We start from the raw sequence: 27,435 nt of genomic DNA, 5'->3' as shown, positions 1-27,435 counted from the left end.
TCCTCAAAAAATTAAAAATAGAACTCCCATATGATCCAGCAATTGTACTTTTAGGTATATATCAAAAGGAAATGAAAGTGGTATCTCAAAGAGGTATCTGCAGCCTGTTGTTCACTGCAGCATTATTTATAATAGCCAAGACATAGAAACAACCTAAGTGTCTTTTAAGAAATAAATGGGTAAAAAAAAAAAAAAAAAAACTGTGGTGTATATATACACAGAATGGAATACTACTCAGCAACAGAAAAGGAAATCCCACCATTTGGGACAACATGGATGGACCGTGAAGTCATTGTGATAAGTGAAGTAAGTGGGGCAGAGAAGGACAAATGCTGCATGGTATCACTCACATGTATAATCTAAAAATACCAAACCCATAGAAACAGGGTAGATTGGTGGTGGCCAGGGACAGGGGGTGGGGAAAGTGCATGAAGGCAGTCAGCAGGTACAGATTTGCAGTTATAAGATGAATAAATTCTTGGGATGTAATGTATAGTATGATGACTCTGGTTAAATACTGTATTGTATACTTGAAAGCTGCAAAGAGAGTAAATCTTAAAGTTCTCACCGTGAGAACTCTTATATGAGGTGATAGATGTGTTAACTAACCTTATTGTGGCAATCATTTTTAAAATATCTGTCTATCAAATCACCACATCTTATAATTTACACAATGTTAAATATCAATTGTATCTCAATAAAACTGAGGGAAAAGAAGGAAATGAGTGCCGTTTCTGGTTTGTTGAGGTTTAGCATCTTTTAGAGAGCTCAAACGGTAGCTGCTCTGCAGAAGACACAGCAGGATGTCAGAATACACGGGATATTCTATTGTGAAATTGATCCTTTATTTATTATTTTGATTTGTCTCACCACTAGATTAAATCCATGCAGCCCATTCTATGAAAGGGCTCCAATCCCCAGGAGTGTGTAGATAAAGAAAAGACAAGAGAGACAGAGGCAACAATCAGAGGAAATAAGTCAAGAAAAAAGAGGAAACATGGAAAGTAAACTGGTAAGAACTGGCTAGAGAGGAGGAAAATCAGGGAAAGGAAAAAGTGTCATGGTACCCAAAGGAAAAAGAGAAATGCAGACAAGAGGGAATGGTCAGCTGTGTTCTGACCAGGATCTGATGACTGGAAAGCCACCTACAGTTAGCGGGGGAAATATCTAGAATAAAACAATGGCAAAAATGAAAAGCTATTGGTAGAAGGGGCTGGAGGAAACTATTCATTGTGGAAGACAGGCTCTGAATGGAGCAAGATAAAGGACAGGAGCCGGGGCAAAGGACACACCAGCTTCCCATGGACTCTACGTGAATCCCAGGGAAGAAGCAGGCCGGGTCCAAGAGGTGACCCCAAAGATGACCCCAGCCAAGGAATGGGTTCATGGAAGACTGGGGTAGGCGGCCAAAAGAGACATCACCAGTGACAAGGGAATTACAGGTGAGATTGGGAGAAGGGAGGCCTGGAAATATCACAAAAGCAAGGAATTGAAATTTGTCACCTCCTACACCTCTGGCAAGCAAAATGGTCCCCCAAAGATATCCATGCCCTAACCCCTTATCTCATAAATACATTATATAACATGGCAAATGGGACTACGCTGACGTAGTTAAGGTTACAAAATTTAAAACAGGGAAATTAGTTTGGATTTTCTAGGTGAGTCCAATACATGAGCCCTTAAAAACAAAGAAGTTCCAGAGAATAAAAAGAAATAAAAGGAATCCAAGTTGGAAAAGAAGTAAAACTGCCACTGATTGCAGATGACAGGGATACTATACACAGAAAATCCTAAAGATGTTACCAGAAAACCACTAGAGTTCATCAATGAATCTGGTTCAGAAGCAGGATACAAAATTAATATATAGAAATCTGTTGCATTTCTATACACTAACAACAAAATATCAGAAAGAGAAATTAAGGAAGCAATCCCATTTACCATCACATCAAAAAGAACAAAATACCTAGGAGTAAACCTACCTACAGAGACAAAAGACCTGTACTCTGAAAACTATAAGACAATGATGAAAGAAGTTGAAAAATAAACAGATGGAAAGATATACCATGTTCTTAGATTGGAAGAATCAATATTGTTAAAATGGCCATACTATACAAGGCATTATACAGATTCAATGTAACCTCTATCAAATTACCAATAGCATTTTTCACAGAACTTAAACAAAAAAAAACTTTAATTTGTTGGAAACACAAAAGACTCCGAATAGCCAAAACAATCTGGAAAAAGAAGAACAGAGCTTGAGGAATCATGCTCCTTGACTTCATACTATACTACAAAGCTACAGTTATCAAAATAGTATGGCACTGGCACAGAAACAGCTACATAGATCAATGGAATAGTATAGAAAGCCGAGAAATAAACCAATGCATTTATGGTCAATTAATCTATGACAGGGGGCAAGAATAGACAATGGAGAAAAAGTCTCTTCAATAAGTGATCCTGGGAACCCTGGACAGCTACATTTAAAAGAATGAAATTAGAATATTCTCTAACACCATATACAAAAATAAACTCAAGATAGATTAAGGACCTAAATGTAATACTGGATACTATAAAACTCTTAGAGGAAAAATATAGGCAGAACTCTCTTTGACATAAATTTCAGCAATATGTTTTTTGATTCATCTCCTAGAGTAATGGAAATAAAAGCAAAAATAAACAAATGGGACCTAATTAAACTAATTAGCTTTTGCACAGCAAAGGAAAAGATAAACAAAAAGACAACCTATGGACTGGGAGAAAATATTTACAGACTATGTGACAATAAGCATTAACTTCCAAAATATACAAATAGCTTGTACAATGTAATATCAAAAAAACAAGGAATTCAATCAAAAAAGAAGCAGAAGACCTAGACAGACATTTCTCCAAAGAAGACATATAGATGGCCAACAGGCACATGAAAAGATGCTCAATATCACTAATTATTAGAGAAATGCAAATCAAAACTACAATGAGGTACCACCTCACATCAGTCAGAATGGTCATCATTTAAGTCTACAAATAATAAATGCTGGAGAGGGTATGGAGAAAAAGGAACCCTCCTACACTATTGGTGGGAATGTAAATTGGTGTAGCCACTACAGAAAACAGTATTGAGGATCCTTATAAAACTAAAAATAGACTTACCGTATGATCCAGCAATCACACTCCTGGGCATATATCTGAAGAAAACAATAATTCAAAAAGATACATGCACTCCAATGTTCACAGCAGCACCGTTTACAAGAGCCAAGACATGGAAGCAGTATAAATGTCCATTGACTGATGAATGGATACAAAAAGTGGTATACATACACAATGGAATATTACTCAGCCATAAAAAAGAATGAAAGAATGCCATTTGCAGCAACATGGATGGACCCAGAGATTATCATACTAAGTGAAGTAAGTCAGACAGAGAAAGACAAATATCATGTGATACCACTTATATGTGGAATCTAAAAAGAAAGATTAAAAAAGAGTTTATTTACAAACTGGAAATAGACTCACTATCACAGAAAACAAACTATGGTTACCAAGGAGGAAAGGGTTGCAGAGAAGGGATAAATTAGGAGTTTGGGATTAACACATACACATTACTATATGTAAAATAGATAAACAACAAGGACCTACTATATAGCACAGGGAAATATATTCAGTATCTTGTAAAAACCTATAATGGAAAAGAATCAGAGAAAGAATATATGTGTGTGTGTGTGTGTGTGTGTGTGTGTAACTGAATCACTTTGCTGTACACTTAGTATACTAACACAACATTGTAAATCAATTATACTTCAATTGTTAAATTAAAAAAAATTAAAAAGAAATAAAAGCAGAGAACTTTCTTGAGATGGAGGCAAGAGATGCCACAGAAGGGGAATTCACAGAGACTGTAAGAGGGAGATGGATTTGCTAATCAGAGATGTAGGGGCCCCAGTGAAGGACATGGAAGAAGCCTCTCAAAGCTAAGGCAACCTCCAGATGACAGTCAGCAAGAAAACTGGGGCCTCAGTCCTAAAACAGCAGGCAACTGGATCCTGCCAACCATATGAACTCAGAAAAGGAGTTTTCCCAAAGCCTCTGCTAAGATCCCAGCCAGCTGACACTGATTTCTGCCACGTCATCCTAGAGAAACCAGCTTAGTCGTCCTGGACTTCAGCCTACAGAACTATGAGACAATACACTGGTGTGGTTTTAAGCCATCAAATCTGTATAATTTGTTACAGCAGCAATAAAAGACTAATACAACACCCCATGGCAAGAGTGCCAGATTTTAAATACCCTTGACCAGGAAAGTATTCCTGTTCCTCCTCCCCTCACCTCCAACCTCATCCTGGAGGAGACAGATTCAGTCTGGAGAGCAGGAAAGAAGAGAAACGCAGCATGGGGAGACCACTGCCCCAACCACAGCCCGCACTGGAGGCTCCAAGTGGAGCAACCTTGAATGGGGGAAAGGGAGAGGCTTTCTCTGGGTGAATGTTAACTTATTTAAATTACGAATCTCGTTATCTGAAAGCAAAAGGAAAACTCTGGGACCTGCACTGAATTTTATCCAGGGATAGGAAAAAATAAGGTGAAAGGGTTGGTTTAAATGGCTAGAAAAGACAAGTCAGTTTCAACCTGTGCCTACCACGTTGACCTCGGTCAAAAAACCAGCTCCATAGATCTACTGTGAGTTCAAGAGCAACCACTGAAATCTGAGACCCAGAAATCAGAGCTGTATATACAACGATGCTCAGACAACTCTTTCACATGTCTAAGATCCACAGAGAAACCAAGATGAGCTTTCAGGTAAAAATTCTGCTTTAACCAAAAGACAAACAGGGAAAAAAAGCCCCATAGAAGGAGCATAACTAAAAATTCATCATGACTTTAAACAAGGGCACTGAAACCATTACCCAGAGACCAACTAAATCAATTTCCTAAATAAAAGTGAAATGAGTAGAAATGCCAAAGGATTACACTGTACTTCGCACTCATTAAGTAATCAAGTCAGCACACTGTCTTTCAAAGGACCGTCTTGAGGAGGGAAAAGAGATGTTCTTCAAAACAAAGTTCTTACTTCATGTAAAAACAGTCTGAGTGCCTTTGAAAGTGTTAAATAAGATTTTTAAATTGTACCATGCCAAAACAAAAAATCTATACGCAACTTTTAAATAAAACCTCATTAAGGTAAATGCCAAAAGATGAAAATGGTAGATTATTCAATACTGCTTCCTCAAAAGAATCATTACTAAAAATAGTACAGAGAGGTGCCAAGCCAAAAATAAAACCTATCTAAACCTAGCATCCTCCCCAGACACAGAAACAGGTTTAAGTTTGTCAAAGATGTGGTACCCTGCCGGACAAGCCAAGAAATATCACTAGTCCACATTTAAAAAAGGAAAAAGGCCCTTCTCAGCTTCAGAACTTCCAGTGGGTTTTTCCTACAATGTATTGTGATATGGCCAAGGGATCAAGAGAGGAGGAAAAAAAGGAACCTATTCCTTATTTTTTAAAAGCACTTAGTTGTGAGAAACTCATTCATTAGCAAATTGGTCAGCCCTAAGAAAGCAACACTTCATTTTACTTCTGCTGAGTAAAGTGAGTTTGACTGCAAAGGATCTTCTGCCAACAGGGAGACCCGTTTAAGATTTAACAAGTGATGTCGCCCAGTTCTTAAATATGTATCCTGTAAACACTTAAAAAATGCCAATCTCCATCTGCCCTGTTCATACCATTAAAATCGATACTCTTAGCTTGGAGAAGGGTAAGACTGACAGAAAAGCATCTCTTAAGTAATCATGTGCAAAGCGGAATACCATCAACTATGTTCCGTACTGCCCAGGTACTTGTACTTCAACGGCTTGTGTGAAACCTCTGTAAACGTCTAACATCAGTGACCTGTTCGCTCTACTTACTCAGATGACCCCAGCAATTATGATCCAAAAGAACAAATTTTCTTAACAAGGTAGTGACAAGTGAACCAAAAAAGTACCGTTCCAGAATCTCGTAGATAATTTAGGTGAGTGGTTCCACATACGATGCATAGAATGGAGGGGGATAGGGCATTTATTATCTTGAGTCCTCAAAGGTAGTCTTGAAGAAATCTACCTTAGCTAACTAAGTCTCAGTAACAGATGCAAAGGCTAGCAGAAATGAAAGGTTGCATTCTCTTTCTTCTAGACTGACATTATAACTTGTAGTGATCAGAGTTAAAAAGGCACCCCAAAGTGAATGAGTTCAAATGCCTGCAGATTTAACTGTTGCAGGACTATGCGAACCTGGTTATCCTTAGAACTAAGAAAGGAATCGAACAAGGTCCAAAAATCAGCACACTTAACAATGCACACTAGGGCACTGTGACCATGATTCTAAAAATGAAACCAACATAGACCACTTAGATAATCCATTCGAGACAGAAATGCATCATTTGATACTTTAGAGAATTTATGTTTTTATTTATTTCTGTATCAAACAACTGGTGTGACACTTCTCTTCAGATTCTTATTTTTGTAACCCTAAAGCTCCCTATGCCTAAAGTACTATCTTAATGACACCAGAAATCACCCTATGGAATCTGAGTTCCAGATACGTTTAGTTCCATTAACATGAGCCAGAGTTAAGGCTTCTACATCAAATATTTTATAAGAAGTCAAAATTCTTACCATCATCTTTTCAAAAAGCTCTAAGAGTTCATTCTCTGATAGTGGCTTTGGAACGTTTTCACTCATTTCTGAAGAGCAATCATTGCTTGCAAATGCAGTCTTCAGGTGAGAAAGTGGAGGTCTTTCTTTCCTGCTCCCTGCAATTTTTATGCTGGCAAATTTGTCCAACTACAAAGAAAGACAAAATAGTGCTTATGTCAGTATTCCCTTCTTTAACATTTATCTAATTCCCAAAGTGAAAAAGTACAGTCAATCACATCATCACTGTGATATCATCAGGAAGCATTTAATTCAGCATTTAGTCTTTAAAATTAAAAGAAATAATAAATAGAAAAATAAGTGAGGAGTTTTCAGTAAACATCCAGTCTAAAAACAGAAGAGACAGACAACCTCAAAAGATTCCTTCTAATCTTAAGATTATTAGAATTAAGATTCTAATAATGAGTGACCTTTGCTTTACAGATTAGCAAATTAAGCAGTTTTACAAAGGTAACTTATCTAATTTAGTGACTGGCTATCAAACTGGTACTCAGTGTCCTGCTCCCCAGTCCTCTTGTCCAGTGTCCCTTTCATAGTACATACGAAGCTCAAGGAGGGCAGGGGGACACATCTGATTTAGGTATTTTAAGAATTGAATTTTACTTACATATTCACAGTTCGTTGGCCTGATAGACACCACAGACATTTCTTTACTTAGGCTGGTCTGTATTTGAACTTCATGAACAACTACAGAGGGGGCTAAAGCCTCAGGAAATAAAACTGGAGTTTTGTTGTAATGAGATTTCTTCTGTAACCTATTATCATCAAAGAGTCCTCAGATACTTAAAAAATGTATAGGGATTAGTTTACAAAGCTAATTGTTCATTCATGGAAAATTGCTTGAATTTCTCAAGCTCTATTCCTCACAGAGAACCCAGACATATACAATGTTTCAAGTGGCAGCCAGCAAAAGGTGTTAAAGTGGGTGTCAAAAAGAGAAGTGTACTTTAGAAGCACAATAATTCTGTGAACAGTTCAGCATAACTGTGCACATTAAGCTGTGGTTTTCGCCAAACCTATATGTGGTGCAGAGACCTGTTACTACTCATTGTGCAGCCACGAGCTACGTGTGGTTATTTAAATGCAAATTAAATTTTAAAATTCAGTTCCTCAGTCGCCCTAGCCACATACCAGATGCTCAGGAGCCACCTGAGGCTGGTAGCTCCCATACTGACCAAAGCACATACAGAACTTTTCTATCACGACAGAAGTTTCTTTTGGACAGCGCTATTAGAGCCCATTCAAGAAATATGACACTTAAAATTCTCAATTTAAAAAGACAATTAAGTCACAGTATTGATTACTCACTTCACTAAAGAAATTGGAATTTCTTTTTTCAAATAGTGAGATGCAAAGATAATAATGCTTCTCCTTCAAAGTAGGTCTTTAAATTCACTATGAAGATAATCCCTAGGAAAAATACCATGTACTGTATTCACATATCATCCATCCAACATGAACTTAACATTAAAGTACTAAGAATAGGACAGCTTCAGGCAGGATTACATAGTAGTCGCAAAACACCACTGTTCTCCTAACAACCAGAAGCCAGATAACCTACAAAATTGTACTTGCTATCGTTCTTGACCCATTAGGAAGCTGAGGATACAATGAAACCTGTACGAACTAAATGCTGGGCAGTGATAGACTGTTCCTTCCCCCTGACAAACAGCTGGAGACAAAGAATTAAATCAAACAAAGATAAAGAAAAACCAGCCAAGTTTTTAAATGAACGACTGACAGCCGCATGGGGGCTGACATGAGAGGTTAGAAGTCCAAGGCCCTCAGCCCTGGAGCCCCAGCCATGGAGCAAGTCTGCACCCCTCTACCGGCTCTTTCCCTCCAGTCCTCACCAGCTGCATGGGGTAGGATGCCAACGGCTGGCGGCAGGGCAGGAAAGCTGAGCGAGATGCTCCCTGAGGCATGGGAGGTCTCTCCCCTTGCAAAACAACTGCCCTCTGAAGGCTCTGGACCAGACAGAGGAGACCTGGGAGAAATCCCAGAGATGCATTCCAGGCCTTCAGAGAGCACATGACATCTGCCAACTGAAGGCTTGGGGCAGGATACCAGGTCAGAGAGAGATTTCCTAAAGAAACAGAGAGCCAGCAGTGGAGCTGAAAACAAAAAGAGAATGCTACAGTAACTCTGAAAATGGGCATCCGGACTTTGAAGCAGGATGAGATATTCCATGGTTTTCAAAGCTAGAGTTCAGCTGTAATGTCAAAAAGCAGACTATCAGAATCTCATGAGCACTCAGATCCCAAGCCCTCCAAATACGTGAGGCCACAGACGAGCTGAACAAAACTAAACCAGCAGGAAGCCCAAATCCAGCTCGACCGGAGATCACATTGACTCAGCCCCCATTCCAGCACCCTGAGAGAAGAGCATGCCCTTTCTCAGAAGCAATTATATAATTTCTACTGTACTTAAATAAAATGTCCACCATACAGACGCCCAAAGGATCAAGAAATGTGACCCACAGTCAAAAGTGACCGAGAGATGGCCTAGATGGTGGAATTACTAGACAGACTATTTAAAATAAGATTTATAAAAATATGCTAAAAGATATAATGAAAAGAGTGGCCACCATGCATGAGAGATGGGGAATTTCAGCAGCAAATCATGGATACTATTTAAAAACAAATCTGTTAGAATGAAAAATGTGTCAAAAATGAAGAATTCATTAGATGGGCTTAACAGAATCTGGACAGTGCTGAGGAAAGAACTGGTGTACCTAAACACAGATCAATAGAAAGTATCCAAACTGAAGCAAAATTTTTAAAAATGGGAACAGGGAAAAAAAAAAAAAAAACAGAGCAACCAAGATCTATGAAACAATATGAAATGTTGTAACACAAGTATAATTGGGGCCCAGAAGCAGGAGAGAGAGAGTAGTACAAAAGACATTGGTCAGGAGATAATGACTGAGGTAACTGATTAAAAAAAAATACATCAATTCACAGATCCAAGAAGCTTAGCAAACTCCAGAAAGAATACAAAAAATAAAATAAAAACTCACACTTAGGAACCCCATAGTCAAACTGCTGAAAATTTAAAATAAAGGGCAAACCATAAAAGTACAGCCAGAGAAAAGAAGACATTATATACAGAACAAAAATGATACAAATGATGATTTCTCTTCAGAAACAATGGCAGTAAAAAACAACAGAATGGCATCTCTGAGGTACTGGAGGGGAAAAAGAAAAACATACTAGAATTCTATGTCCAGTGAAAATATTTTTCATAAATAGAAGCAAAATAAAGACATTTTCAGACAGGCAAAAGCTGAGAGAATGTCCCCAGCAGACCTGTATTACAAAAAGTGTCAAAAGAAGTTTTTCAGGCAGGAGAATTGATAGACATGGAATTCCAAATGTACAAAAAAAAAAAAAAAAAAAAGAGCAATGGAGAGGTTACTCTATCAGAAGCTGGATATACAAAGATATATGAGCTCTTTAGAAGGGAAACAACTTAAATAACTAACAAGTAAGTGGAGGGGGAAAAGGACGTAAACAAGTAATAATATAGCTATGTACAAAATGTTGCAAGAAGTATACAGTGTATCATAGCAGCAAAGAGGGATACCTAACCCACCAACATACACATTCCCAACTTTGAAATAACCCAGAAACATAAAATTATCTCATAAATATATTTCCAGAAGTTATGCACCTGTGTACATCAGTACTCCAATTCTTGATACTCATTTTTAAAAATTAGGAAACACTTAACAGTTATTTTAACAAGTGGGGCTGGTTCCTCTGTCTGTCTTCTTAATGGCTACTTCATTGCCATCACCTCTATACAGGTAATATCAATTCCTGAGTGTAGAAACTATGCTGACTCCTTTTCATTCACCACACACACACACACACAAAAAAAAAAAAAAAAAAAAAAAAAAAAAAAAAAACCTAAATTAATATGCTAAACTTATAATGAAGTGAAATTAAGCAAAACATCATTAATGCAACATCAATATTACAAATGTAAACATGTCAATGAATGGCAAATAGTAAGCTTAAGCAATTCACAAGCTAATTTGGGAATATACAACCTCCATCAGTGGTAGAAGTTAAAATTTAAGTTTTCACCAAAACCCAAAACTTTTTTTTTAAATCTCTAAAATCTCTAAAAGTCATAAAAATAACTGACTAATATTTATTGAGCCCCTTCTATATCTACATACTGTGCTAAGAGCTTGAAATGAGGCATCAGGTTGAATGCATTTGTTTAATCCTGACTATGAAGAAATTACATGTTTAAATAACAAAGAACAAGCTCCCAAACACTTTTACACATAAAAGTGGTATAGTATATAGCCCAAAAATGGCATAAAGAAAAAAAAGCAACTCAACCCATTATGTCTTTAGACGTAGAACTGCATTTGTATCAATAAACAATACCAGAATTTATATAATAATAATACAAAATTAGCATGCTTCCCCCATATGCTTAGCGCCTAATCTCTGGGAGAGGGCTGGAATTTATCCAAGTGTTAAAACGAATGTGCACTGGACCTTTAGTCTAGCTAGCTAAAGGCAAGATAGGAAAAATCAGCACATCCCTCTTCTAACTTCTAAATCTACAAAGGTACAAATAGTAAAATGAGATGCAAAAGATCAGTGTTTTCATAATTTCTATACAATGCTTTTATTTACTTTCCCTGGTTAGAAAGGAATGAAAGACAATATAAGGAAGGAAACGTAACAGAAAAATAAATGCAATCCTTCTTCCTATACTAGAACATGAAACTGAGTTTGCTGAATACCTCAGGCTTAAAGTAAAAGCATTTCCAGGTATGTGATGCTCTATGGAGCACTACAAACAGATTCCAAATAATCTGGGCACTATTACAAAGCTAGGTAGAGACTGAACTGTACTATCAAATCAGTTTAAATGTTCTAAAGAAGCTTCTTTTTTTTTTTAAGGGATGATACTAAGACTCCGCTCATAAATGGAAAAAAAAAATCACACCTAATTTTTCTTTCATGGAATTACATATGCAATTTGCTTAACTTTAGCAAGGCACAAGAGAACATAAAAGCAAACTTTTAAAATACTATTGTACATAAAAACACAATGGAAGGCCCCATCATACTAACTGTAAGTTGACTGTTGTTTATATTTGGCAATTTGGCTGAGAGTATATATGTTTTACAATATGTGCACTTGCATGGCTACTCTTAATTTTACTTGAAATTCTCTTAAAGTTGAGTTAAAGACACAACCCAAGCAGATGAAGTACTCAATTTGCCTTTGTTGAAGAACTGGTTAAACACACAGAAGACGACGGAATTCTATTATAATGTTATTTGGAGGTGGTACACCACACTTAATTAATATGGCTTCAGCTGTGTCTGGAGTATACCGACCGTTATAAATTAATATCACTTATCTTCAAGGGAAGTTAAATGAGCACCCTACTGAGTATTATCTCACACTGATAATCAGTAATGACATATTTTTAAAAATTAATTAAACCAAAAACAAGCTCTAAAAAATTCTATCTGGATGTTTAGATATTATATAACACTGTAAGAGTGAAAACTCAGTTTTCACTGTTACAACATTTCAAATATTAACAAAGCAGTGATATTTTTTAATTCAAAATGAAAGGAAGATATATAATTATTAGTCATCTTAGAATTCGAACATTTGGAGAAACTATGTATGATCATAAGCACACTTCCTTAGAACCCAGAAGGAAGTAGATATTTTCACGCAATCCAGAATTATTAAGCAAATAGAAGTTCATTGTAATTACTGAATCATTTCTATTTGAATGCATATCTGAAATCCAGAAAAATGTATCACTTAAGTTTATCCATTTTCATGCTATCTTATATTTAAGAGGAGGAAAAAACCTAACAGCTAAAATAGCTTGGCCTCTTAATTTGTTTTATTACTAAACAAGCAATTTGCTGATTAAAAACATGGCTCCAGGGTCTGACTTCTGGTTCCTGCCCAGCCGCATGCTTTCTGTGTTACCCTAACCAAACTGCTTAAAACTTCCATGGTAATACCCATCACAATGAATGGTTAATAGAAAATAGAACTACTTCTCACTTTTCAGCTTCAGGTAAAAATGCTGACACTGTAAAGCAGTACATGGGCCCACTCACTCCAAGATGAGGTCACAAGAGATACTACAGCTTTTGTCTTGTTCCCTCTTGGATCACCCAGTCTGGGATATGCCAGCTGCCAGACCACGAGGACACTCAGGAGGACCTAGCAGGAGACTAAAGAAGCTAGAGAAGCTGGGAGGCATCCTGTCAACAGGCATGTACATAAGCCATCCCAGAAGCCCCAGTCGAGCCTTCAGATGATGACAGCTCTAGTCAACGTCTTCACTGCCACCTCAAGAGACACAAAGCCAGAACCACAGCTAAGCAACCTCCAAACTCCTGACCCACAGAAACAGTATGAGGTTTATAATAAATGTTTGCTGTTTTGGTTTAATTTGTTACATAGCAACAGGTAACTATTATAGTCACTGTTGTGCGTTCAGCCTGTAGAACGATAGCTGGCAGAAAGCCAGCAGTCAATTATTAGATGATAAAATACACAAAATACACTGCCATCCCACAGATGATTACCACTAGAGGGGAAAATATGAAAATGAATTACAAATAAAGGTAAAATATTATAAAAGCCCTCAAGGAAATCCTAAGTAAATTAGTAACAGATAGAAACCAATGATTAATTCTGGGGTGGAGACGGAACCTCTAGAGAGGCTTTAGAAAGAGAAAACAGGGAACCTGGTGAGATAGGAGAATTACAGGAGATGCTGCATGTTAACAGCTAAACAGCATGCCTGCCTTGTTCCATAGTCTTTGCTAAAATGCAGTGACATCACTGTTACAAAGAGACATCACTGTGGGGAGGAAAACTGGCCGTTCATTGACTCAGATGTGAGAAGCTAACCACCATAGTCACAGGCACAACCTTATCACCAAGTCACAATTCCCACCAACCCACCAACTACTGCTTCTACCCTCCATGTTCCTAAATGTTACAAAAGGGCTTCTCCCACTCTTAACCTGTATTAGTGAATTTTATAAAAAGTTCTTTAGCCAAAGGCTTCTTTGAAAAGAAGAAAATGTACCTGCCTTCCCCGTAAAAAATAATTACCTACTTAACAGTAATCTGTTCACATTTAGATTTTATATACAATTTTAATGTCATTAAGTGAGAAACACACTTAATAATTCTGCTCTTAAAATTCCTTTAAATTGTTTGAAAATAAGTTACCACGTGCAATCTGTATTCACAGCCAAGGGCCATGTGCAGGGCAGCCAGTGGAGATGCTCACATCAGGAAAGGCGGAGATCTCAGCCTTTCATTATCTGTGATAAAGTCACAGGTCAGATCCTACTGGGCATGTGTTTGGTTGTTCATTTGTTTGTTCATTTTGTCTGTATTTATACTTTTTTTAAATGCTAAATTTCACTTAAAGGTTAATAAAAAAGATTATCCTTTTCCCATTAAATACAATGATACTATGAATTCTACCACAGACCCCTTGGTGGTCCATGGACCCCAGGTTAAGAGTCCCTGGTAGGTAGATACGGAATTAATAACTGAAATAGTGGTGGAAAAGAAAGTAACTCAAGTTCTTATGCTTTCAGCGAATCAGTGGGAGGGACTAGAGGACACACAGTTGAGACCAACAAGGAGAAATGCAACAGAAATGTTCAAGAAGAGCTGGAAGCTTTTGAAGGAAGACACTGCCAGGAAAATAGAGTCTTCAAATAACATCTAGGTTCCCAGTAGAGCAAGAAGGAAAGCAAACATTCAAAGATGACAGGCCATGAATTCCAAAGGGGAAAGTAGGAGGGTTTGTTAAGTCTGGAGCAGCTGGGAGAAATCGTCAGATTAGAAAAATAAATGGATCTGCATAGCGAGAGAGCATATAGATGCTTACTGAGGATGTGGATCGATTATGACATCTGAAGTTGACTCCAGCCAGCAGAGAAGAGATCTGAATTGTAATGACTTCAATGAAACTTAACTAGGAGACATAAATCAAACCATGTGGATTGTATCTTCTTAATTCATCTTCTCTGCCCCTGCTGCCACTTACCGTCGTTCAGGCCACCTGGACAAGTGCTACAGCCTCCTAACTTGCCTCTCTGTCTTCACTGCCCCCTACCCCTACCACTCCCTGAGCTATTCTCTGCACTGACATCAAGCTGACCTTACTGAAATGCAGATCAAATCATGTCCCTCATTCCTGTGCTTAAAACCTTTCAGCCTTTGTATCCCCACTACTCAGAGGATGACATTCAAATATCTTACTATGGCTCAAAGGTCCACTTTGATCTAAACCTTGCTTCCTCTACAGATAACCTCTTCACCACTCCACCACCCTGACATTGTATGACCTAGATGTCATGAATAACCTGAAGTCTTCTACATCTGCACAAGCTATTCCTTGTGCCTAGAACTGATCCACACCCACAACTCCCATCCCACCCACTTTATCTGACTAATTTCAACTCAATCTTCAGCTTTCAGGCTGAACTACATCTCATGTAGGAACCAGAATGGATTAGATGCCCACAGACCTAGTGCTTTCCATTACATAATATGTATATAATGAGTATGTACTACTCTGAAACTGTCTTTCATCACATATATGTTTACTCAACAAGGGTTTAAGTCCTTGAGAACAAGAATTGTTATTTTATTCCTCAGCTTTTCCGGAATTTAGCATGGTCCAAAGCATGTAGTGGGTGTTCTGTTAATATTTGTTAGATGAGTAAATTCATAAATAGCTTCCTATCTTCCAAGCCCAGGACACAAGCTTTGCATCTCACAATTCTAAATCCTCCTCAACAATATTTTAAATAAGGAATAATTAATACAGCATATCAGGGAGAATGCCAGGCATTATGCCTTTTATATATTAAAAAAGAAAACTCAGACTCTTCCCAACACTGGTAATTCAACCCCTACACTAAAAACAAGTATGAATTTCTGTAATTCAATGCCAAAGATAGTAAGGAAAAAATACCCACTCAAAGGAAAGGAGCACAAAAGCACTTCTAAGAATTTAATATTCAAAATATTTCAAAGTTATATATACCCCATCTCCTCAAACTATATTTCTAATTGCATATATTCAGATATATTATATACCAGGAAGGAAATATAAATTAGCTCTGTAAATATTACACTATTTTTAAAAACATAGACCAAGAGTATACATCCACAAAAATTATCTAGACACCAACAATTGCTTTCCACTCATGAATCTGACACTTCTACTAGGAATCCATTCCAGATATCTAGGAAGTAAAATTATTACAGAGTAAGAAAAAATTACTACAACTCCTGCCAGTCTATATTCCAACTTGTCCCTTAAAACTCAGCTGATGCATCACCTTCTCTGCAACGTCTTCTCCAAGATCAAAGGTGACCTCACTATACTGTTCCAGCCCATATTACTGCATTACAACCGCATGCCAACTGCATATGCATCTGTCTCCTCACTGTTCTCAGAGGGCAGACAGTCTTACTCATCTTTGTATTCCAGTAAGAGTACTCAGCCTTCAATAAATGCCTAATGAATGAATGGTTAAAAGGATGAATAAACAATCTGCATACTCTATACATCTTAGCATATTCAACTCTGAGAGCTCTTGATCTTATTTCCAAGTTTCTACTGATTTGAGGAGGAGCCCTCTAAACTAACCCATAAATATTTAAAAATTCCAAGATAGTACTTAAGTGTTACTACGGAAAATCTAAGTACAGGAAGCTCTAATTAACTCATATAAACGGGCTCAGAAAGGCCCACCAGACCTAATGAATAGTTTAAGTTTTATAGAACTTATTTTCACATATATTCAGTTGTCCCAGTCCATGCTAGTCTATCTACTTTAAACAGAAGGGTATATTTTGAATAGTTTTACATAAAAACTGTGGAAAACATTACTATATTTCTTGCTTTATCAATCATTTTTAACTCAAAAAGGAAAATGTCAGTTAATAAAAATGCAAAATGAAGTTAAATTATATTACAGAAAGTTTACTAAGCCAATATGATAAAATTGTTTTAAATAATTCTTTTCCATTGAGTTGTTTTTTTTTTTTAAGTTAATGATTTATGTTCCATGATCAAACTTGCAAGGTAGGCACAAATTCAGATCATTCAAAATCATGTTATTTTCTTTCAGAGGTATGATGTCTAATTTAGGATTTGTTGCACAAAACACACCACATCTAAGTAGGCACAGAACAGTCTTCAGGTAGACAAAACCCAGCCCTTTTCAGGAACATTCATCTGGGAACTCATCTTCGAGTGAACCAGTCTCATGGAAAACACCCAGTAATGTGCTGGAGTTGTCTGGAAGCAGTTAGATACACTGAGTGAGTCAGAAGGCCCACGGAGAACAGGAGAAGCTTCTCAAAGCACTCATCAGAACACACACCAGACCAAGAAACCCTTGGTGTCTCTACGACCCCATCCCGTGGAGGAAAGCCTGTACATATATCTGAGAGAAGGCTGTCATTGTTTCTAGACCTGTGGTTTCCATACAGAAGTTTTTCCCTGTCCTCTGCAGTTAAGAAAACTTATATCCTTTACCTGCTGCCACATACATCACTCTTCCTTTGGCATAGAGCTTTTTTCAGTTTCATTTACTAGAAATATTCAAAACAGTTCATTTCTTATCACAGTATGCCTTTACAATTGTAATATTCTCAGGATTAAGATCAATGGCTGTGATACAATGTTTCCTTGTCAGTTTCAAGGTCAGAAATCTCATACAGAATGGCTCAAGAGAAAAGCAGAAAATAAAGAGATACTTCTAGATTTTATGCTGGCACTCTCAGTGGAGAAAGCGATAGTACTTGAGTGGCAGTATTTAACTCTCTTGGTAAAGATCTTGTTCGCTGGGGCCAGTCTGCCAGTTTTCCTGGCTGCCTCATGTGACTTCAAACAAGTTACTTAATTCTCTTGCCTCAGTTTCTCCATCTTTGAAAAAGGATGCTTGCTGTCAAACTAAGTGTGCTTATAAAGCTGACATTTGCAAAAGCACTTGGCACATAGCTAATAACTACATGATCCTTACTATCACTTAACACACCTTCTTCCAATCAACAGCTGTGTTTTTACATTCTCCAAGTAAATTTCTCCAGCAACTCATCTTCCATCTCTCTATTCCCTGGAAAATGCCTGCACATTGACCAGAGATGTACATCAAGTTGGAGGAGCAGGTCCTACCATGGAGGTCTTCGGTGCCGTGTCACAGAGCTTATTTAGGCTTGGCCTATGGAGAACAGATGCAACTAAGCAGTTTCAAGTAGGGTGAGTGGGGTCAGATATGCAATTTAGATTGGTCACTCTGGCTGCTGGACAGGAAACTGGCTTTTTAAGAAGTGACAGAAAGTTGTGAGAGTCCTGACAAGAGATCAGAAGACTAGCGCTCTAATAGAATGACTTGAGAGAAGAGAATAAATACATTCAAGAAACAACCAGAAACACTGCAAGGATAAAGCTACCTTCTGTGAAAATACAGAAATAGAAATATGTTTAAAAGGGGAAGTGAAGCCTTTGATTTGGCGCACTTAGAGTTTCAAGCAAAAATGAGACGCCCATGAAGGTACTCAGGAGGCCAGTGCATGAATGTGTCTCACTTTAAGGAAAAGGACATACATAGATGGAGGTATACACAAAGGTGATCACCTGAGTCAAATACTATACAGAGGAGAAGAGCAGTGGCTTCAGGAAGCAACCTGAGAAATAACAATAGTTTAAGATCAGTAAAAGGAAAACATACACAACAGAGGTAGAAAAGGAAAGGTCTGAGGGATATGAAAACCGGTGTTTGGTGTCACAGAAGCCGTGAAATCTTTGTTCTTCAAAGAGGAAGGAGACAACAGTATCAGGCAGAGCAGAAAAATCCATTAAATTTCCAAAGACTAAAAACTAATGACTATCACTGGGGATAAAAAGGATCATTTCATGATGATAAACTGAAACAACAATCCTAAACATATATGCACTTAACTGCAGAACTTCAAAAACATGAAGCAAAAACTGATAGGACTAAAAAAATAAAAATAAAAAATCCAAGACTACAGTTGGAGACTTCAGCACTTCTCAAAAATGGTTAGAACAAGCAGACGGAAAATCAAGAATATAAGATGTGAAAAACACTATCAACCAACTTGGCCTATTTATTATTTATGGACCAATTCTAACATCAGCAGGATGCACATGGAACGTCCACCAAGACAGCGCATTCTGGGAGGGAAAGCAAGAGTCAAACTGAAAAAGGCTGAAATCACACAAAGGATGGTCACTGGACACAAGGGAATTAAATTACAAATCAGTAAAAGGTATCAGGAAAAGCCTCAAATATTTGAAAATTAAATAATATATACTAAATAATCAATGGGTAAAAGAAGAAATCAACAGGAAATCAGAAACTACTTCAAATATTCAGAATATTAGCGGCTAAAGTAGCTCTCTAGGAGGAAATTTATAGCAGAAAATTCTTATTAGAAAACAAAGCTCTCAAATCAATTATTTAAGCTTCCACCTTAAGAAGCCAGAAAAAAAATAAAGCAAAAGGAAGGAAATAATAAAAATAAAACAAATGAAAATAAAACAGCAATAAAGAAAATTAGTAAAACCAAAAGCTGCTTCTTTGAAAAGATCAATAAAATTGAAAAACCTCCAGACAGACTAATCAGGGGAAAAAAAGAAAACAAATCACTATCAGGAGTGGAAAAAGGGGAAATAAATACAGATCCTAAATTAAAAGGTTAAGGAAATATCACAAATAATTTGTAATTTGACAACATAGATAATGTGAAAGACTTCTTCAAAAGACAAACTACCAGGTCTCACTCAAGAAGAAATAGGTAACTTGAATAGTCCTACATCTAGTAACAGGCATTTCATTTCAAACAAGATAGGAATGGCAAATAAGCACATGAAAAGATGTCCAACATCGTTAGTCACTAGAGGAAACAATCTGTCAGCATCTTATAAACATACTTACTGAATGACTTCCCCTCCAAAATGAAAAGATACGTCCAAAAAAAAAAAAATATTGTGCTCAAATGTTTATAGCAGTTTAACCAAACAGCCAAAAACTGGAAACCCAAATGGCTGAATATATAAGCCAACTTTAGTATTACCAAACAATGGAATACTGTTTAGCAATAAAAAGAACAAATTTCTAATACATCCAAGCACTAGATAAGTCTCAAGTGCTATGTTAAGTAAAAGAAGCCAGATACAGTGGTAAAATACAATGAGATGCCACTTACATGAAATTCTAGAAACTGAACTACTGTATAGTTCAGAAAATGGATTAGTTTTTCCAAGAGACAGGATCGGGGAAGAGAATTGACTGCAAAGGGCACAGAGGGAACTTTTTGAGGTGCTGAAAATGTTTTACATCATGACTGTAGTATATGCACAATTGTATACATTTGTCAAAATTCAGACTGTACTTTTTAAATTAATGCCTTATATCATATGTAAATATACCTCAATTTTTAAAAAGTGCATATTACTAATCATATCACTAATACTGAAAATGCATGGTTTACCAAGCATTTTTGCATATATACCTTAATTTACCTCTTAATTTAAAAATCCCTATAAATGGGGTAACAAGGCTCAAAAGCTAAATGACTTATACAAAGTCACCCAGGTAGCAAAGGGCAGAGCAGACACCCCAACATAGCCCTCCTACATTGACCCACATGTGATGAAGAGCAGACACTAATGGAGAGCTCAGAACTGCCTCAAATTGCTGCCCAGAACAGTGTCTGTTTTTCTAGCTCTAATTGTGGACTATCCATCGGTCACAAGGTTAATTTAGTAGAATGGATAACCTTTCTTTTTGTTAATGGAATGAGGAGGAGTAAAGAGGAGTAGAAAGAAAGGTATAGCTCAGTGCTTAGCATGCACGAGGTCCTGGGTTCAAACCCCAGTACCTCCATTAAGTAAATAAATAAATAAATCTAATTACTTCCTCCCTACCCCTCAGCACCACCAAAAAAAGGAAAACAAACAAAAAAAAATTTTTTAAGGGGGAAGAAAAAGATCAGAGTTTCTTATACTTAGAAATATTAAATATTGGTTCTTTAAAAAATTTCTGTTTCAACAAAGACAACCTGTGTCTATGTGCTGGCTATAATGTAAAGTTTGTTTTTTACTGTGGGTCCTAGTCGAAAAAGTTTGAAAACCACTGGCGCAGGCCACACAAGGGAAGACAATAGAAACACTGGCTGCAGAGAGATAAAAGGAGAAACGAAGAAGACCAGCAGGAGGACTGTACTTTAGACAAATGGTTGTTAGGGACAAGGGAGAAAAAAGCAGGTCAAAAATAACTCGTACACCAGGAACACACACAGTGGATACTTTGATGGAAAATTCAGCACTGGGACATCCATGCTCAATTTTATCCAGCTTACCTTTTCAAGCTTGTCTGCCCCTCACTGTCCTCATCCCAAACTTCTTGCCTCGACAAGGAATGCTTTCTTTTCAACCCAAGTATAAACAATGGAAGGCTGTTAACCAAATGATTTATTTCACCTTTACATTACCCTAGCACTTTGGACAGCACTTTATACACAGTGGATGCCCAGATATTTGTAGATTGAATGCTGCTTAAAGTATATTAACTCTGCCTGGGGACCTCAAGGCTACAGTAATACTTCATTCCTTTAATCCAACAGTGTCTTATGAAATTAAATTCTGCTAGTAATTCAAGAAATAACCTTGAAACATGAAGTACTTTTGCAAGTCTTTAACAAGGCAACATAAAGAGAAAGGTTCTTAACATTAATGTTTCCCAGGGTATCTCAAAATAATGTTTACAAAATACTGTTATTCAAACATATGACTACAGCAGACACCATTCTTATATTCCTTCTCTCAAGTCCTGCCCCAAAAAAGGCATTGACGTTAAGAAGTTCTAAATTAAAAGCACACGTTTAACGTATGTTGTAGGGGTAGCAAAGTTTAATTAGAAACCGTACCGCTAGCACACATCAGAGCATCAATTGCAAATGCTTTCCTGTGCTCTAACTCACCAGAAATAGTTTAAAGAGCCCTCAAAGTATCAAGCTATCCTCTTCCTTCTCAAAGCTTTGCACTGATCTGTAACACACACACCCTGTAAGGCTCAGCTGAGATGAGTCACACCACCCCTCTGTCCACACATTGGGAAATATTTTTAAGAGGGGGTAAAAAGGGACAGAACTGAAGGCAGCAGTTCAACAGACTTCAGCTTAAGTGAAATTCACCAACACCCTACAAGGAAGGCAGAGAAGTTATAAAATTTGTCCTGCTTTACAGACAAGTGAACAATCTAATAAGTGACCTGCCAAGGTCATAAAGCTAAAAAAGTTCTGCCTTTCAGCAAGTCATCTGATTCCAAATCCAATGCTGTCTCCATCAGCATCAACCAACAATGAGTAAGAAAGAACTGACTTGTCAGTCTCCTGTTCAAGACAGCCAAGCTTATCTCTAAACCTCCACAGCAATGGGCCCAGCTGCCTAAACCAGACTGCCTGCTTGATCCTTCCCTGGAAGGAGAAGGTAAGGAGGAATCCAGGGGAGTTGATCATGTGCACATCTAAGATGAAGGCACACAGTCAGTGATCCAGGCAGGTGGTCAGAAAGAGTCCTGGCAGGTCCTGGTCAAAGCTTCTCTACCCTGGGCAAAGGCAAGATTCCATCTCTGGGAAGCCTGACCAGGACCAAGCCAGGCCCAGATCCTAGGAAGCCACAATACTAGGCAGGTTATCAAAACAGAGACTCGTTCTTTCATTTGCTCAACAAATTTATGAAAATGCTTAACCTGTGCCACACCGCGTGCCTGGAAGTATTAATAATAACACATTGTTTCTGCCTTCAAAAGGTTCAAATGAGAGAGAAAGACAGACCATAAATTATGTGCTGCTTTGATTAAAATATGGTGAGGATGAGGGGAGAGGCAAGAAACGGAGGCAGGATGGAGAAAGGAAGTCTTCACTGAGGAGGAACCCGTCTATTAATGTAAGATCAGAACACGGTAGCTTCCAGACTGGCCAGCTGAAGTCACTCCATAACAAGACAGTTTCTAGAACTTAGGATAGAGACTGTGGGCTGGCAATGTGCAAAGACAGAGTCACAAAACAAAGGTAAGGGTGGGGTCTGAATGAAGAGAGGAGGAAAAGATGCAGAGTGCCTCTAAGATAGGGACGAACCTCGTGAGCATCATCATATAGAACAATGATTCAGCAACAGAAGGAAATACCGACCATGCCACAGCAGGGATGAAACTTGCAAACATCGTGCCCAGGGAGAGAACTCAGTCACTAAACACCATGTATAACTCCATGTATATGAAATGTCAGAGGAGGCAAATCTATAGACAGAAAGAAGACTGGCCATGGCCTGGGGCTGGGGCTGGGCAAGCTGGGGGTAACTCAGGAGTGATAATTTAGAGGTATGAAGTTTCTTTTTGGGTGATGAAAATGTTCTAAAATTGATGGTGGTGATGGTTTTACAGCTCTGCAAATACACTAAAAACCATTGAATCATATACCATAAATGGGTGAACTATACGCTATGTCATTATATCTCAATAAGGCTTTACAAATACACCACTGTGTATTCTCATAAACGTTCACACATGACACTTGCACACAGTTTCATTATGGGCCTTAAGAAGCCATCTGAAGGCTAAATCAGCACAGCAAGCACGTAGGTCTGGAGCTACATGGAGTAAGACTCAACCTCAGCTGGGCACACCAGGGAGAGCTACTGACCTAAGCTGCACGAGCCTCAATGCACTGAGCAGCGAAGTGAAGGCATCGCCTGCCTCGCAGGGTGAGAAATTACATATGGAATCTGCATACATGCTCAGTAGTGCTACTGCTTCTTAATACTATTTTATGAAAAATAAATGTTATCCAGACAAGTTTAAATCAATATCCTTTTCTTAGGTACTTTCCAGAAGAATACAGCATAGCATTTGAATTCAGTTTTTAAAATCCTGCATGTCAACATCTATGTCTCATTTATCTTTGTATGCCCACCTGACCCACGTGCCTAAGATGGTACTTTGGAGATCATGGATGCTAAACACTTTCTGAGCACTCACTATGTTCTAGGCACTGTTTCACAGCTGACATAAGTGAAGCCGAGTCCAAATCCTGGTTATTAGAGTGCTGTGCTTGGTCCTCTGCATCACATTTCTGTATTTTTGGTGTTATCATTTATTTGGATCTTGTTGTTCTTGTTGTTACTCCTTTACCATTAACCAAGTTACATTCCAAAATACACTTTTCAGAAAAATGTACTTGAATGTACATCCAAGAATCTGTAATGGTACTATAAAGTGTTAAGTACTTACAAGAAAGCTTATCATTTTCAACATGCAGAATACCTGATAAGGCATAGCTTGGTCCTCTCATTTTTAAACAAAATTTTTTTTAAAATATACCTGCCATATTTTAGTCTGGTTTAGTTTAATTAGCAGCTACCTATTTTTGAAAAGCTTTCATGTCTTTAGCTATTTTTCCTACCTCTTTTTGAAGTGTGCAATTCATCCTCAGTGAAAGAGCTGACTTGAATGGTTCCAAGTTGACTAACAATTTGTGATTACAGAAAAAATTTAAATGAACATATTGACTAGTCCCTTCAACTATTTAAATACAACCGTTTAATGTGTTTCACCAGTTCTGCTTCTTACTTTAGCACTAGAAAAAGAGTCCATTTTCAAAACATGCAGTTTTTAGCCATTTCAAAGGTGTTAGTGCCACACACCATCAACAGTACATGGTTAGTTAAGATTCACAATGAGGAAACGTTGAGGATCGTCTTACCATATCATCCGTCAGTGTCCTAATATTTAAATGCTGCAAATGAAAGAAACCAATCATATCAGTAATTTATAACAGCTTTTTCAATTTTAATTAATAGAGAACATTTAAAATTCTATAATGCTAAGTTGAATGTAATTAAATTCCTGACAGTCTAATAAAAATGCGTTATATATTGTTTTAACCGCTTTCTAAAAAGATGGACAAAAGTTACCTTGAATGTGGTAGTCTCCTAAAATTTCTCGGCTTTGTGAACCTCACAAACTAGAAAACTTCACTAGGGTACAATAAATATATTCTCCTAAATAACAGTATTAGTTACCATTAAGTATACAGATGTAGAATGCAATGGATCTAGGGGTTTAAAGAAGATTTTAAAAAATGTTTCATGTTATAAAACTGGGAAACTTTAAATCTACCATCAGCATGCAGCATAAGAGATAATGAAGTACTTTGCTGGCTTAATTAATTTAGACAATTCTAGTGACAGGGAAGAGAGTACTGGAATGACTATTTGCATCTTTAACATCAGTCTGATTTATCACCAGTGGTGACAGTAGACACTTTTCAATTTCATTGCTACTTCTTTGAGAACACTTTTGCTGATTTCCTTGCTAGACAAACACAAGTCCACTTTAGAAAGTGAATAAATTAGTTTCCTGCCAAGTGGAGTTCAAAAGCAAAATTAAGCATTTAGGGGGGGAAATACCTAAGTTTTTATGAATTCTGGAGTTGGGTAAGATTTTGTATTCAAGAAGCTGGAATCAATTTCCAATTCTCCATCTTCTCATTCATTGTAGCATTAGACCTTTAAAAGGGCAGAGAAAGGGTCAAGCACATTTCCTAAACAGGAAATCAGGCCAGGTCTACTCTAAGTATAAAAGGACATGTGCGAGCAATCATCATCTAACTGAATACATGGCACACACTTAAATTCACTGTTGGACAGAATGAAATTAAGCATCCATGTTTGTATACTAGAATACCCCTTTATGCTTATGCATCAGCCTCAATGATGATCCAGGTTAAAAACTGCACAGTGAAAAAAATCACTACTCCAGATTCTCCTCTCTTTCTTTCACCAAGATGTTCCTTCTTCTAGTGCAGCAGAAGTAGTCACTGGCGGGACCCAGAATGAGCTTTGTGTACACCAAAGAGAACACAGCTGGATAAATGACCACACAGCTAGATTCCAGGCTGAACTGCCTGCTCAGCTAGACTACCGATTCTGACCTAGAAGCAAAGAAGTAACAATACTGGGTTAACAAGGGGTTAACGTTGAATCCTGGGCTATAGAACTTACTTTTAATCACTACTATCTTCAGCTGTTGAAATTAACAAGACTGCACATGGGCCCATGAGAGTGGGTGGGATTCTGGGGCACTTAGGACCGCAGCCTCATCCCAAAGACCATTACTAGAATTAAACCCAAATCTACTTGGCTCTCGGGTTTGCAGAGAAAGGAGCAGAGGAAAGAAAGGGGGCTCCCTTCCTCTACCTGATCGCCTACCGCAAGTGTGCCTTCCCACCAATGGAGACTTCCAGCCCGTTGCATTTGGTTAGCACATGGCTCTCTTATTCTCCACCCAGAGGTACCACCCCCATCACAACTCACATCACACCTGAAAGGAGTCACTTCAAGCTCCTCTGACAAGAAAAAAGGAACATAGCCAATTTCTGACACAAGAGCATTCTAAGTGGCCTAATGCTTGAAAAGTAAAGGCAGTGAAAAAGCATCACACTGAAATCCTATTTGGAATAGCATGTCACAATAAAAGGAAAACATTTACTCACACAAGTGAAAAATATTTCCAAATACTAGTTTGAGTTACCTGACAAAAATGCCATAAAGTGACATTAAAGAAAAGAAACAATGAAAGCAAATAGTCCTAAGAGAAATGAGAGTAAGGCCTATAAATTTATGATCTAAAAATTGCATAGAAGATACAGAAACTATTGTACAGAAAATGGAACATGGTGTAAAATTCAGTGTAAATAACCAAGAGGAACATTTTTATCTACCTTCAAAGGCCTAAAATTGGACAGCCTTTTAAATTAGAGTTGGACTCAACTTTCAGAAAAATAGTCACTCTTGAGTAGAAAATAAGGATTCTTTTTTTCGTCTTAGGTTTTTTTTTAGATGTGTCCTTAAATTATTTCATTGAGGGTCTAACAATTCAATTAATTTGTTAAGCACTTGGCCTGTTTTTTAAAAACTATACAGGCATGCACGTAAGTCCAATTACAAACTATATTATTGTACGTAATCTTTCACAAAAAAAGAGCATGTGATGAACTACAACAGATTATAATGCTTACATAGAAAAATAAGAAAATGCAAAGGAATGTAAGCATGGGTAGTTTAACAGCCTGAGAGACAAGCAAGAAGCTACGGCCAAGTTCATGCCTTCTCTTCCAGAAAACACTTATCTGTCGATTCCTGCCATCGGCTAAAGAAGCCAATAGGGCAGGGTGACAGCAAATTCAAGGGCCCATGACAGGACTAGAGATATCCACTGAACAGAGAAAACAGCTGGAAAACTCATCTAAAAGTTCTGGTTGCTATATCAAAACAGTGAAGCCAGAGTAAGTTTCACTTTAGGATTCAGCTTTCAGAAAGCAGAGTATACAGCTGCTGGTTTAGCCACATGCAATCTGAAAGAAGCCACTAAAGACAAGCTGGCATGAAAAACCCGAGTAGATCTAAGCAGTAATTTCCCCTAAAAACTGAAATGTCCAATAACAGTCCACTTCAAACAAGAAGAAGGGGGAAGAAACACTAAATATTTGGTGAAAAAATATAGAGATTAGATCAAGAGATATCCTCTAGTAGACTGATTGAATGCTAACATTAATTCAAGTTTACATTATCTCAAGGTCCTACCTGTTTAGATTTACAGACTCCTAA

The 27,435-nt window shown here is 37.6% G+C and overlaps 1 protein-coding gene across 3 annotated transcripts in view; it reads right to left on the bottom strand.

Annotated features, from left to right (window-relative positions):
- The window catches only part of DIAPH3 (diaphanous related formin 3), a 472,396-nt gene that overhangs the window by 419,810 nt on the left and 25,151 nt on the right, over positions 1–27,435 (bottom strand). The window contains exons 2-3 of one of the 3 annotated variants that reach the window (XM_032496900.1): positions 24,531–24,563; positions 6,648–6,815 (exon numbers count right to left, since the gene is read on the bottom strand). The exons of 1 other annotated variant lie outside the window; for it this stretch is intronic. In XM_032496900.1, the coding sequence (XP_032352791.1) occupies positions 6,648–6,815; positions 24,531–24,563 (201 nt within the window). The remainder of the gene's footprint in view (positions 1–6,647; positions 6,816–24,530; positions 24,564–27,435) is intronic. One more of the 3 variants, XM_032496901.1, reaches the window with a different exon arrangement.

This window comes from Camelus ferus, chromosome 14 (genome assembly GCF_009834535.1).
Source record: "Camelus ferus isolate YT-003-E chromosome 14, BCGSAC_Cfer_1.0, whole genome shotgun sequence".
NCBI classification, from domain to species: domain Eukaryota; kingdom Metazoa; phylum Chordata; class Mammalia; order Artiodactyla; family Camelidae; genus Camelus; species Camelus ferus.
This window is presented reverse-complemented; position numbering and strand designations above follow the sequence as displayed.